Source organism: Rhinoderma darwinii, chromosome 11 (genome assembly GCF_050947455.1).
Source record: "Rhinoderma darwinii isolate aRhiDar2 chromosome 11, aRhiDar2.hap1, whole genome shotgun sequence".
Lineage (NCBI taxonomy): Eukaryota > Metazoa > Chordata > Amphibia > Anura > Rhinodermatidae > Rhinoderma > Rhinoderma darwinii.
This window is the reverse complement of record NC_134697.1, coordinates 63,331,152-63,343,391: the sequence shown is the minus strand read 5'-3', so window position 1 is coordinate 63,343,391 and position 12,240 is coordinate 63,331,152. Positions and strand designations below refer to the sequence as shown.

The 12,240-nt window shown below is 41.3% G+C and overlaps 2 protein-coding genes across 6 annotated transcripts in view; one reads left to right on the top strand and one right to left on the bottom strand.

Annotated features, from left to right (window-relative positions):
• CDH23 (cadherin related 23) overlaps positions 1-12,240 on the top strand; it is an 818,455-nt gene that overhangs the window by 702,221 nt on the left and 103,994 nt on the right. The window lies entirely within an intron of this gene.
• Positions 1-12,240, bottom strand: part of VSIR (V-set immunoregulatory receptor) — a 47,600-nt gene that overhangs the window by 17,904 nt on the left and 17,456 nt on the right. The window contains exon 1 of one of the 3 annotated variants that reach the window (XM_075841680.1): positions 5,100-5,182. The exons of the other annotated variants lie outside the window; for them this stretch is intronic. Within the exon in view, the coding sequence (XP_075697795.1) occupies positions 5,100-5,175 (76 nt within the window). The 5' untranslated portion in view covers positions 5,176-5,182. Of the gene's footprint in view, positions 1-5,099; positions 5,183-12,240 lie in introns of those variants that run through there. 3 annotated transcript variants of the gene reach the window in all.

Sequence of the window (12,240 nt, the reverse complement as noted above, 5' to 3'; positions counted from 1 at the left end):
TCACAAAAAACAAAATATATATATATATATATATATATATATATATATATATATATATATATATATATAGATAGATACACACACACACACTATATGGACAAAAGTATTGGGACACCAACAAATTATAACTACAGGAGCTTTTATGACGTCCTATTCTAAATCCATAGACATTAATATGGAGTTGGTCATGCCTTTGCAGCGAATCACTCTTCTGGGAAAGCTTTCTACAAGATTTTGGAGTGTGTTTGTGGGAATTTTTGCTCATTCATTTGGAAGAGCATTTGTGAGATCAGACACTGATGTTAGAGGAGAGGGCTTGGCTCACAATCTCTGTTCTAGTTCATTCCAAAGGTGTTGGGTGGGGTGTAGGTCAGGGCTCTGTGTGAGACCGTCAAGTTCTTCCACACCAAACTCACCCAACCGTGGCTTTATGGACATTGCTTTGTGTACTGGGGCACAGTTATGCTGGAACAGAACAAGAGGGCTTTCCCCAAACTGTTCCCACAAAGATAGCAGCATACAATTGTCCAAAATGTCTTGGCATTAACATTTCACTGGAACTAAGCGGCCTAGGACAACCCCTGAAAAACATACCATTATCCCTCCTCCACCAAACTTTACAGTTTGCACAATGCAGTCAGGCAGGTAAAATTCTCCAGGCATTTACCAAACCCAGACTCCTCCATCAGACCGCCAGATAGAGAAGTGTGATTCATCACTCAACAGAACATGTTTCCACTGCTCCAGAGTCTAGTGGTGGCGTGCTTTACACCACTCCATCTGACCTTGGCATTGTGCTTGGTGATGTAAGGCTGGCATGCAGCTACTCGGCCATGGAAACCCATGTCATGAAGCTCCTGGCGCAGTTTTTGTGCAGATGTTAATGCCAAAGGAGGTTTGCAACACTGCAGTTATTGAGTCAGCTGAGCGTTGGCAACTTTTATTCACTATGCGCCTCAGCACTCGGCGACCCCACTCTGTAACTTTACGTAGTCTGACACTTTGTAGTTGAGTTGCTGTGGTTCCTAAACTATTCCAAATTGCAATAATATCACTCACAGTTGATCGTGAAATATCTAGGATGGAAGAAATTTCACGAACTGACTTGCAACACTGACATCCCATTAAAGTACCACTTTAGAAATTCAATGAGCGCTTTAGAACGACTCATTCTTTCACAAATGTTTGTAAAGGCAGACTGCATGCCTAGGTGATGGATTTTATATACCTCTGGCAATGGAACTGAATGAAACACCTGAATTCAATGATGAAGAGGTGTGTCCCAATACTTTTGTCCATATAGTGTGTGTAAATATACAGACTTATCTGAAACATATGGAACCTAAAAACATTGCACAGATCTGGCTGTACATCCTGTTTACAAGAAGATGTCACAATTTTCTATTTGTTCTTGTTTCTGTCCGACCACAAAATGCAGAAAAATGAACTAGTGACCGCCTTGTACTGATGTTCTCTCAGTAGTTTTTATTTGACACTGCTGCATAAAAAAAAAATATTTTTTAATTTACACTGCAGGAAATGATCAACAGCTAGCAAATTGGTCTCTAAAGACGGTCTCTGGCGTCCTATATGTATTTCACTCCTTGTAAATTGTGGCATACAAACACACGCAGAACTTACGCCTCATGCACGCGACCGTGTTGGGCCGCAAACACTCAGAACAAGTCATTTTACGGTCCAAATTTGCGACTTCACTAAACTGGGGAAATAATTTTTTTTTTCTCGATCCATGAATCCAGATGGCACACAGATGCACAACAAGGTTTTTTTGCGGTCAAATGGACAGCAACGGTTTGCAGACCGCAAAACTAATATGGTTGTGTAAATGAGGCCTAAAGGGAAATATTTGATCAAATATTACTGTTGTTGGTTGTGTGCAAACTAGCAGTTCATTGTATCTGCACGGCCGAATCTCTAGTCTCAACATTGCAATTCCATTAAACTACTGCCTGCCAGACACAAGAGGTATTAATCACTGTCACAAGGAGAAAATACCATTTAAGAGACTCATTTACAAAGCCCCCCCAAATATTGACAACAAAGGATTCCTGGAACTAACCACATGATCCATCTTGGACAATCAGCTGAGAGGGACATGCTCATTACCATACAGTGCACACTACCAACTGTTATTCTGAAGGATCGTTCAGTGGGCGGAGTGGCGACAAAATCACTTTTCGTTTTTAATGTCAATGGTCCACTCTGAACTGTGCATATTCATATGCCATATACACCACAATTAGACCTTTTTTTTTTCTATTATTTATTAGCATTTATTAGCATTAGTAAATAATGTACTTGCTAATTGGAAAATATAACCTCCTTTTCAACTAGAAAGGATATTGTACTTTCTAATGTACACCTTAGGCCTCATGCCCACTTCAGGTTTTTTTTCATCAGGGTGCTATCCATTGTTTTAACTGCTAGCACCCTGACACATTCGTTTCAATGGGGCCATGCACACTTCCGTTGTTTTAACGGAACCGTCCGGCCGTTCCGTCAAAAATAGGACCGGTCCTTCTTCTGCCCGTTTTTGACGGAACAGTATCTGCCTTTTCATTGATTTGGTCCGTGAAACAACGGACTGCACACGGAAGCCACCCGTGTGCGGTCCGTTTTACACGGAACCGTCATTAGCGGCCGTATAACCGAATTGTGCATGCAGCCTAAGGCTGTATTCACCGCTGTGTCCATCTCCGATTCCATCAGAAACTCTGGATAATATAGTGCTGCATGCAGTGCTATTTAGTCCAGGAAAATGAGAGAAACCTGACGGAACCAAATAACTTCAATGGGTTCTGTCGGGCACCTTGGTGTCCGTCGTGTGACTTATCTTATTTTAGTATTTCTGTTCCTGTGTCGGACCAGAAAAATGGAAATAATGACGCGGATGTAAACAGAGCTCTTTTTTTTTTTTTTGATCTCTTAACTGCTACATTGAAATAACAATTCCATATTGTTTATAACAGCTTGCTCTGGGATTGACATGAAGGGGTTTTCCAGCAAAAGACATGTAGATCCAAAGAATATGCCTTAGTTTCTGATAGATGAGGGTCCCATGAGTAAGATGCCCAGTAATCAGGATTAATTGGAGGTCTCCTGACCCCTTTTTGCAGTACAGTTTAGACCACAAGAGCAACTAAAAAAAGCAGAAGCTGGGGGAGAGCTAGCATTACAAGTGCACGTCCCTCTCCATTAAGGTATGTTCACACAGGTCGGATACACTGCGGAAAAGTAGGCAGCAAATCCAACCTAGAACCAGCAGGGAGTTCTGGCCGAAGGACCGCACCAAACTGTGGTGCAGATATTCGGCCGGAATTGCCGATGCGGAAAACAGAGCAGAAAAAAAGTCAATACTTGGCTTCACTGGCGTCGCCATAGCGGCGTGTCCTTGCTCCCCACCTCTTGTCTCTTTCAGTGACCAAATTATACTTAAAAACAGGGGTAAATTAATATACCTTTAAAGGATGGGTGTCGCGAAAAAAAAAAAATTATGTCAATTTGCTTTTTATTAAAACATTTTTTATTTATTTGTGTGTGTTTTACTATTTTTTATTTTCTAACTTTTTATTCTCTATGGGGGCTGCCATTTTTTTTTTCATTTCTGTATGTGTCGATTAACGACACATACAGAGATGGAATACGGCACACACATCCCCATAGAGAATGCGAACGGGAGCCGTTCGCATTCACTATGGTGTACGCCGTCTGTGTGGGAACGGCGCATGCGCAGCTCCCACACCGTCCAAATGGAAGGTCTTCGGCCGAGCAATATCCGGCGCCATTTTCTTAAGGACCGGAAGCCGCGGCCGGACAGTAAGATTACTACTTCCGGTCGCGGCTTCCGAACATGTGTTCTGTAGCAAGCACTAGGAGCGGAGGGAGCAGACGAAGCGGATGGACCGGAGCGAGCGACGGCGGCAGGAGCAGGTAAGTTAGGTTTGTGTATGTTCGTGTTATACTGTGTGATTACATTGTATGTAAGCTTACTACACTGTGTATTAGCTCAAAAAATGGCAGCACACAGTGTAGGAGGTTTTTACATTCAATCCCCTCCTTTCTCCTGGCACTAGCCAGGCTAAAGGAGGGGGGATTGTTTGAGGACTCTAGAGCGAGTGTGTCTTCTCAAATTTTGCAGTATAAAGCAAAGTGGTTGCTTTACCACATGCCAATGCTGCAATTTTGGGAATTGCTCCCTCTAGTGACCAGCACAGGGAAATGTTATAAATTAGAACAATGTTTAATCATTAATATACTAACAGTTTAACTAAAAATAAAAAATAAAATTTTCTAGCGACACATTCCCTTTAAAGGGACTCTGTCACCAGTTTATCTCCTAACTAATCTAATAGGCGCTTTGCTGCTGATAACTACAGTGTGATTTTTTTATTTATTTAAAAAAACGCTTATTATTTGCAAAGTTAGAAGCATTTTTCTAAATATGTAAATTAACCTTTATTAGACAAGTGGGAGGTAACAGCAGCGATTGTCCTGAGGTGGAGCTTCTGACGCTGTCCTATCAGCATGAAGCTGCTTCACACACAGTATGAGACATATTCTAGAGGGAGGGGGGATCACTTCAAACAGGTGCACAATTCTCCACTTGTCCAAAGCTGGCCATACACATGAAATATTGACTGAACCTGACAATTCTAATCATGGCTTACCTCAAAGCCAGGTGTTAAATACCAGATTTTAACGCAATGTGTATGCGCCCTTATAAACACAAGACATTTCAGTCTTAGGAGGCAACCTTTACGAAAGTATATCTAGTAAAATGTGTGCTGAGGATGTGACCACATACTATCTAAGATGTTACACAGGAAGTTGCAAGGTAAACTTGCCTAAAAGGTTGTCTACAAAACCACATGTGGTTTCTGACACTACAGCTTAATCATCCTGTAAGTGTCTTCTTTGAGCTGTAAACATACAATCAATTATATGACTGTTAGGATTGCGTTTTAAAAACACTTGGTTGCTGGACAGGAATGCAAGTTAAATGTTTCATGGTTTTCTGACCCATAAGAATGCCTATTGGGCTCCAAATGTCTAAAAATAACTAAATGTTACATACTTACTGTTCGAATTATGCACTGTTCCTGGGCCGTCGATGCAGAGATCCCTCGCTATGTGTTGTACCGGACACTTGACCATGTAACTAATCTCTGGCCCAGATAAATAAGACACGGCAGGAGAACATGGGAAGGGTGCAGAATTTAAACGGTAGGAGTATTACACTTTGTTATCTTTAGACATTTGAGACACAATAGGCATTATTCTTAGTGGTCAGAACACCCTTTAACCATATATGTCCTCATAATGAATACATGAGTCAGCACTTTGGTGATCTTATATAACTGTGCAAAAGTTGTAAGCAGCTGTGGAAAAATGCTGCAAAGTAAGAATGCTTTCAGAAATAGAAGTGTTAATAGTTTTGAATGAATGAACAGAAGAGAAATCTAAATCAAATCAATATTTGATGTGGCCTTTGCCTTCAAAACAGAATCACTTCTTCTAGGTAAACTTGCAAACATTTTATAAAGGAACTCGGCAGGGAGGTTGTTCCAAACATCTTGGAGAACTAACCACAGACCTTCTGTGGATGTAGGCTTCCTCAAATCCTTCTGTCTCTTCATGTAATCCCAGACCGACTCAATGATGTTAATATCAGGGCTCTGTGGGGGCCATATCATCACTTCCAGGGCTCCTTTTCTTCTTTAACCCCTTCCCGACATTTGACGTATCCATATGCCAAAGTCGGGTAGGGGAAGTATGGAACGGGCTCACGGAGTGAACCCGCTCCATACGATGCGGTGTCGGCTGTCAGAATCACGATATACTGCAATACAATAGTATTGCAGTATATAGTACAAGCGATCTAACGATCTCTGGTTGAAGTCCCCTAGGGGGACTAATAAAAAAGTAAACATTAGTCAAATAAAGTTGTTTTTTTATGTAAAAAAAATTTAAATATTAAAAGTTTAAAAAAAAAACCTTTTCCCATTTTCCCCCTAGAGCAGAGTAAAAAAATTAATAAATAAACATAATTTGTATCACCGCGTTCATAAAAGTCTGAACTATTACAATATATCATTATTTAACCCACACGTGTATGCCGTAAAAAAGAATAAATTTAAATGCCAGAATCTCTATTTTTTTGTCACCTCATCTCCCACATAAAAGGAAATAAAAAGTGATCAAAATTTTGCATGTACCCCAAAATGGTATCATTAAAAACTACAGCTTATCCCGCAAAAAATAAGCCCTCATACCACTTAATCGACGGAAAAATAAAAAAGTTATGGCTCTCGGAATTTGGCGACACAAAATTAATTTTATTTTTTACACTTAGGCTTTTACTTGTAAAAGTAGTAAAATATAGAAAAAACTATATATATTTGGTATCGCCGTAATCGTATTGACCCAGAGAATAAAGTGAACATGTTTTTTTAATTGCACAGTCAATTCCGTAAAAACGAAGCGCAAAAAACAATGGAGGAATCGCTGTTTTTTTCATTTTCTACGCCACAAATAATTGTTTTCCCATTTCCTAGTACATTATTTGGCACAATAAATGGTGCAACGGAAAAACTACAACTCGTCCCGCAAAAATCAAGCCCTCATAGGACTATATCGACAGAAAAATAAAAAAGTTATGGCTTTTGGAATGTAGGGAGGAAAAATTTAAAATGAAAATCAGAAACATGGCTGCGATGGGAAGGGGTTAGGCTGAAGATAGTTCTTAATCACATTGGCTGTTGTATGTTTGGGGTCATTGTCCTGCCGCAGAATAGATATGGAGCCAATCAGACGCCTCCCTGATGGTATTGCATGATGGATAAGTATCTGCCTGTATTTCTCAGCATTGAGGACACCATTTATCCTGACCAAATCACCAACTCCATTTACTAAAATGCAGCCCCAAACTTGCAAGAAACCTCCACCCTTCTTCACTGTTGCCTGCAGACACTCATTATAGTACCGCTCTCCAGCCCTTCGGCAAACAAACTGCCTTCTGTTACAGCCAAAATTTTGACTCATCAGTCCAGAGCACCTGCTGCCATTTTTATGCACCCCAGTTCATATGTCTCAGTGCATAGTTGAGTCACTTGGCCTTGTTTCCACTTCAAAGGTATGGCTTTTTGGGTGCAATTCTTCCATGAAGATCACTTTTGGCCAGACTTCTCTAACCAGTAGATGGGTGTACCTGGGTCCCACTGGTTTCTGCCATTTCAGAGCTGATGGCACTGCTTGACATCTTCCGATTTGACATCTGCTGCACTAAGTTTCCTTGGCTAACCACTGCATCTAAGGTCCTCAACATTGCCCGTTTCTTTGTGCTTCTTCAAAAGAGCTTGAACAGCATATCTTGAAACCCCGGTCTGCTTTGAAATCTTTACCTTGTAGAGACCTTGCTGATTCAGTATAGCTACCTTGTGTCTTGTTGCTGTGCTCAGTCTTGCCATGGTGGACCTGTGGCATTAAATGTCTTCCACAACCTCACCTTTGTAGCAGAGTTTGGATGTTCCTCACCAAGTTTTAAGCCTCCTACACAGCTGTTTCTGTTAAATACTGTTTTTCAATCTACATATGAAAATCATCATTATCAACTGTTTGGTATAAATGGTTAATCCTACACGGGACTATAATCCTACAAAATCCATGACTTTGTGCCAGTGGAGAATTGGGCACATAGAAGTATTGAAGCTGTTTTGAAGGCAAAGGTTGGTCACACCAAATATTGATTTGATTTAGATTTTTCTTCTGCTCAGTCACTTTATATTTTGCTAATTGATAAATAAAAAAAGAAAATACTGCCTGAAAGAACGATTAAAATTAAACTTTTACTATTCTATATGCTAAAATTGGGCTAATTGCCAAATTCACTGGTATCAGGCTAAAGCAATTTGCTCAGACTGACTAGAGCACAGGAATAGAAGAGAGCAGAAGATCAATATCCATCAATTGAAACCAACCCTGCTCTAATTCTCACATTTTTACTAGCTGATACATTACCACTATGTTGTCTAAGGTTGGGTTCACACAGAGTTTTTTGCAGGCAGAAAATCTGCCTCAAAATTAAGTTTGGAATTTTGAGGCAGATTTTGCTTTGCCTGCACACCGATTTTCGCAGCGTTTTTCGCTTGCGCCCATTGTGCGTTGCAGGCAAAAGACACTGCGAAATCCGCTTTCTCTGCCTCCCTGATGTCAATGGGAGGTCAGAGGCGTACAACTCCGCCTCCCATAGAAATCAATGGGAGGTATTTTTGGACGTTTTTTGGCAGCTTTTCTGACGCGGTTTCCACGTCAAAAAAACTCTGTGAACAGGGCCTAATATGTTCATAAATTACCTTGTAGAGGGTTTACAGAGTATAATGTCAGTTTTTCCAGATTATACTAAGCTCTGTAAAGCAATCATAGGAGGATAATGTAATACAGCTTTTGGGAAGCTGGAGGTTTGGGCAGAGAAATGGCAAAAGACGTTTAATGTGGATAAATGTAAGGCTATGCACTTGGGCCGAGGAAACATATTTTACAATTATGCATTAAATGGTAAAACACTGAGTGAAGCTACCACTGAAAAAGATTTGGGGATATTGGTGGACAGTACATTTATCTTTAGCAACCAGTGCCAGGCAGCTGCTGCCAAGGCAAATAAAATCATGGGCTGCATCAAGAGGCATAGATGCTCATGACAAGAGCATAGTTTTGCCTCTATACATTGCACTAGTCAGACCACATATGGAATATTGTGTACAATTTAGGGCACCTGTGTATAAGAAGGACATGGCTGAACTAGAACAGGTGCAAAGAAGGACGACCAAGGTAGCTAAAGAGGCTCTGTCACCAGATTTTGCAACCCCTATCTGATATTGCAGCAGATCGGCGCTGCAATGTAGATTACAGTAACGTTTTTATTTTTAAAAAACAAGCATTTTTGGCCAAGTTATGACCATTTTTGTATTTATGCAAATGAGGCTTGCAAAAGTCCAACTGGGCGTGTTTAAAGTAAAAGTCCAACTGGGCGTGTATTATGTGTGTACATCGGGGCGTTTTTACTTCTTTTACTAGCTGGGCGTTCTGACGAGAAGTATCATCCACTTCTCTTCACAACGCCCAGCTTCTGGCAGTGCAGACACAGAGCGTGTTCTCGAGAGATCACGCTGTGTCGTCACTCACTTCCTGCCCCAGGTCCTGCATCGTGTCGGACGAGCGAGGACACATCGGCACCAGAGGCTACAGTTGATTCTGCAGCAGCATCGGCGTTTGCAGGTAAGTCGATGTAGCTACTTACCTGCAAACGCTGATGCTGCTGCAGAATCAACTGTAGCCTCTGGTGCCGATGTGGCCGACACGATGCAGGACCTGGGGCAGGAAGTGAGTGACGACACAGCGTGATCTCTCGAGAACACGCTCTGTGTCTGCACTGCCAGAAGCTGGGCGTTCTGAAGAGAAGTGGATGATACTTCTCGTCAGAACGCCCAGCTAGTAAAAGTAGTAAAAACGCCCAGATGTAACACACATAATACACGCCCAGTTGGACTTTTACTTTAAACACGCCCAGTTGGACTTTTGCAAGCCTCATTTTCATAAATACAAAAATGGTCATAACTTGGCCAAAAATGCTTGTTTTTTAAAAATAAAAACGTTACTGTAATCTCCATTGCAGCGCCGATCTGCTGCAATAGCAGATAGGGTTTGCAAAATCTGGTGACAGAGCCTCTTTAAGGGAATGGACGGATTGCAGTATCAAGAAAGGTTATCAAACCTGGGGCTATTCAGTTTAGAAAAAAGACGGCTTAGAGGCGATCTCATTACAATGTACAAATATATAACTGGACATGACAGAGATCTTTCTAATGATCTTTTTACACCTAGGCCTGTAACAAGGACAAGGGGGCATCCTCTACGTCTAGAGGAGAAAAGGCTTCACCATTGTCACAGACAGGATTCTTTACTGTGTGAGCAGTGAGATTATGGAACTCCCTGCCACAGGATGTTGTGATGGTTAATTCTCTGAACAAGTTCAAGAAGGGTCTTGATGCCTTTCTTGAAAAATATAATATTACAGGTTGTTAGTACTAGATTCTGGAGATGGGATGTTGATCCAGGGATTTATTCTGATTGCCATATTTGGAGTCAGGGAGGAATTTTTACCCTAATGAGGCAATTGGTATCAACCTCATGGGGGCTTTGCCTTCCTCTGGATTAACACAGTAGGATTATAGATTGGACACAGGGGTGGATACAAAATAGACAGGAGACATATTACTCTTTCCTTTGGGCCAGGATTACACACACAGTTTTGAGCCAAAGCCAGAGGTGGATCTAAAAGGAAGGAAAGGTATAACTAAAAGAACAACTGAGCCAAAAACTGCATCAACTACTGAATCAAAACTGCATGTGTGATTCCAGCCTTAGGTCCCCTGCATGTGTAGTGGAATTGCTGCTGATTTTCCATCCAAATTAATTGTCAGAAAAGCTGCAGCCTTTTACAGAAGCCTCCTGGGATGATGTTTCATCCTATGTGATCGCTACAGCGTTACATGGGACCAGATGTTATCCCGGGAGGCCGGCTGCACAGAGACCAGACTAGCGAAGGGACTCTTGGCTACAGGAGCACTATGGGAGGGGATTATGGTCTTTTTTTTTATCTCCTCTTCTCTCCGCATCGGTAAATCTGGCTGAATATCGGCACCAAATTAAACATGATTTGTTACAGACTTCCGGCCACAGTTCCCTGTCTGTATGGAAGCTGGAATCACACATGCAGTTTTTTTGAGTCAAACACTAGAGTGGATTCAAAAGAGAGAAAACATATCACATTATACGTGCGTTTTTTTTTTATCCACTTCTGTGTTTGGCACAAAAACTGCATATGTGATGCTGGCCTTACCCATCAGGGATTTACTGTTTAAAGAAACACTCTGGGGTATATTTACAGGAGCCATTTTTGATGAATTTTCTTTCCCGATTGTCTGAATTGCGACAAAAAAAACAAATAAAATGACTCCCTCAGTGTTTCTTTAAATGGTAAATTCCTTATGTAGTCTTACATGTGGCATTTTAAATGCTATAATGAGAAACTGCTATTTTATACATTTTTTGTGACCGTACGCGCCGAAGCAGATACTTTGACAGCAAGTTTTTAGCACAGATTCCCAGTAATACATAATTCAATAGGAAGTAGTTTATTCAAAGTCTGGACACTAAGGAATTTAAAGGAAGGGACACTCATTTAGAACAATAACAATTTATAGCCAGGAAATTGGAGTATGTGGAAGGGACATGAACAATTGGATGTAATTGCTGTGAAAGAATATTTTTGCTGTATAATACTGCATTACCGATTTTACTTATGACTATTTAAAGGAGTTTTTTCACTATGTGCTGTTATGGCATATTAACTTGCTCCCTCTGCTATTTCCATACCTCACATTCACTTAAATGGTGATTTACTGCGCATGCCCAATCACTTCCCTTACACAAACAGATTGGTGGGGCTCCCAGAAGTTGGACACCCACGATCCACTTTTATGGCATATCTATACAACCTGGTACCCAGCACCCAGGGTACGCAACCTGCCTGCCCCCACCTTGCTACACCCCTGACATACACTGATTAAGTCTCCCTCATGCCACCAAAACAGTTCTGACCCGTCAAGGCATGGACTCCACAAGATCTCTGAAGTTGTCCTGTGGTATCTGGCACCAAATAAGTTAGCAGAAGTTCCTTTAAGTTCTGCAAGTTGTGAGGTGGGGCCTTTTTTCCTGCACACCCCCCATGCTCAAACAAGTTTTGCAGTGTGGCAGGGCACATTATTCTGCTGAAAGGGGCCACTGCTAAAAGGGAATGCCATGAAGGGTTGTACTTGGTCTGCAACAATGTTTAGGCAGGTGGTACGTGTAACACGTGCTGTATAATTGCAGTCACAGGCATACACGTTTTGTTTAATTTTGTTGGAATGTGCTGTTCAAACTTTTGTGTTTGTGTGATCTATATATGTGGGGTTAGTGACTGCCTCCATTTTTTGTTCTTGCACTCCTCCCATTCTGCCTGGGTGATTTTAAAGAGGCTCTGTCACCAGTTTATAACTGCCCTATCTTGTGCCAGGAGGCGATGTCTTTTCATTCTCCCGAAACTCCGGTAAAGTTAATGTGGGAGTAAGTGACAGCACAGCATGATCTCGCGAGAGCACGCTGTGCTGTGGATTAAGC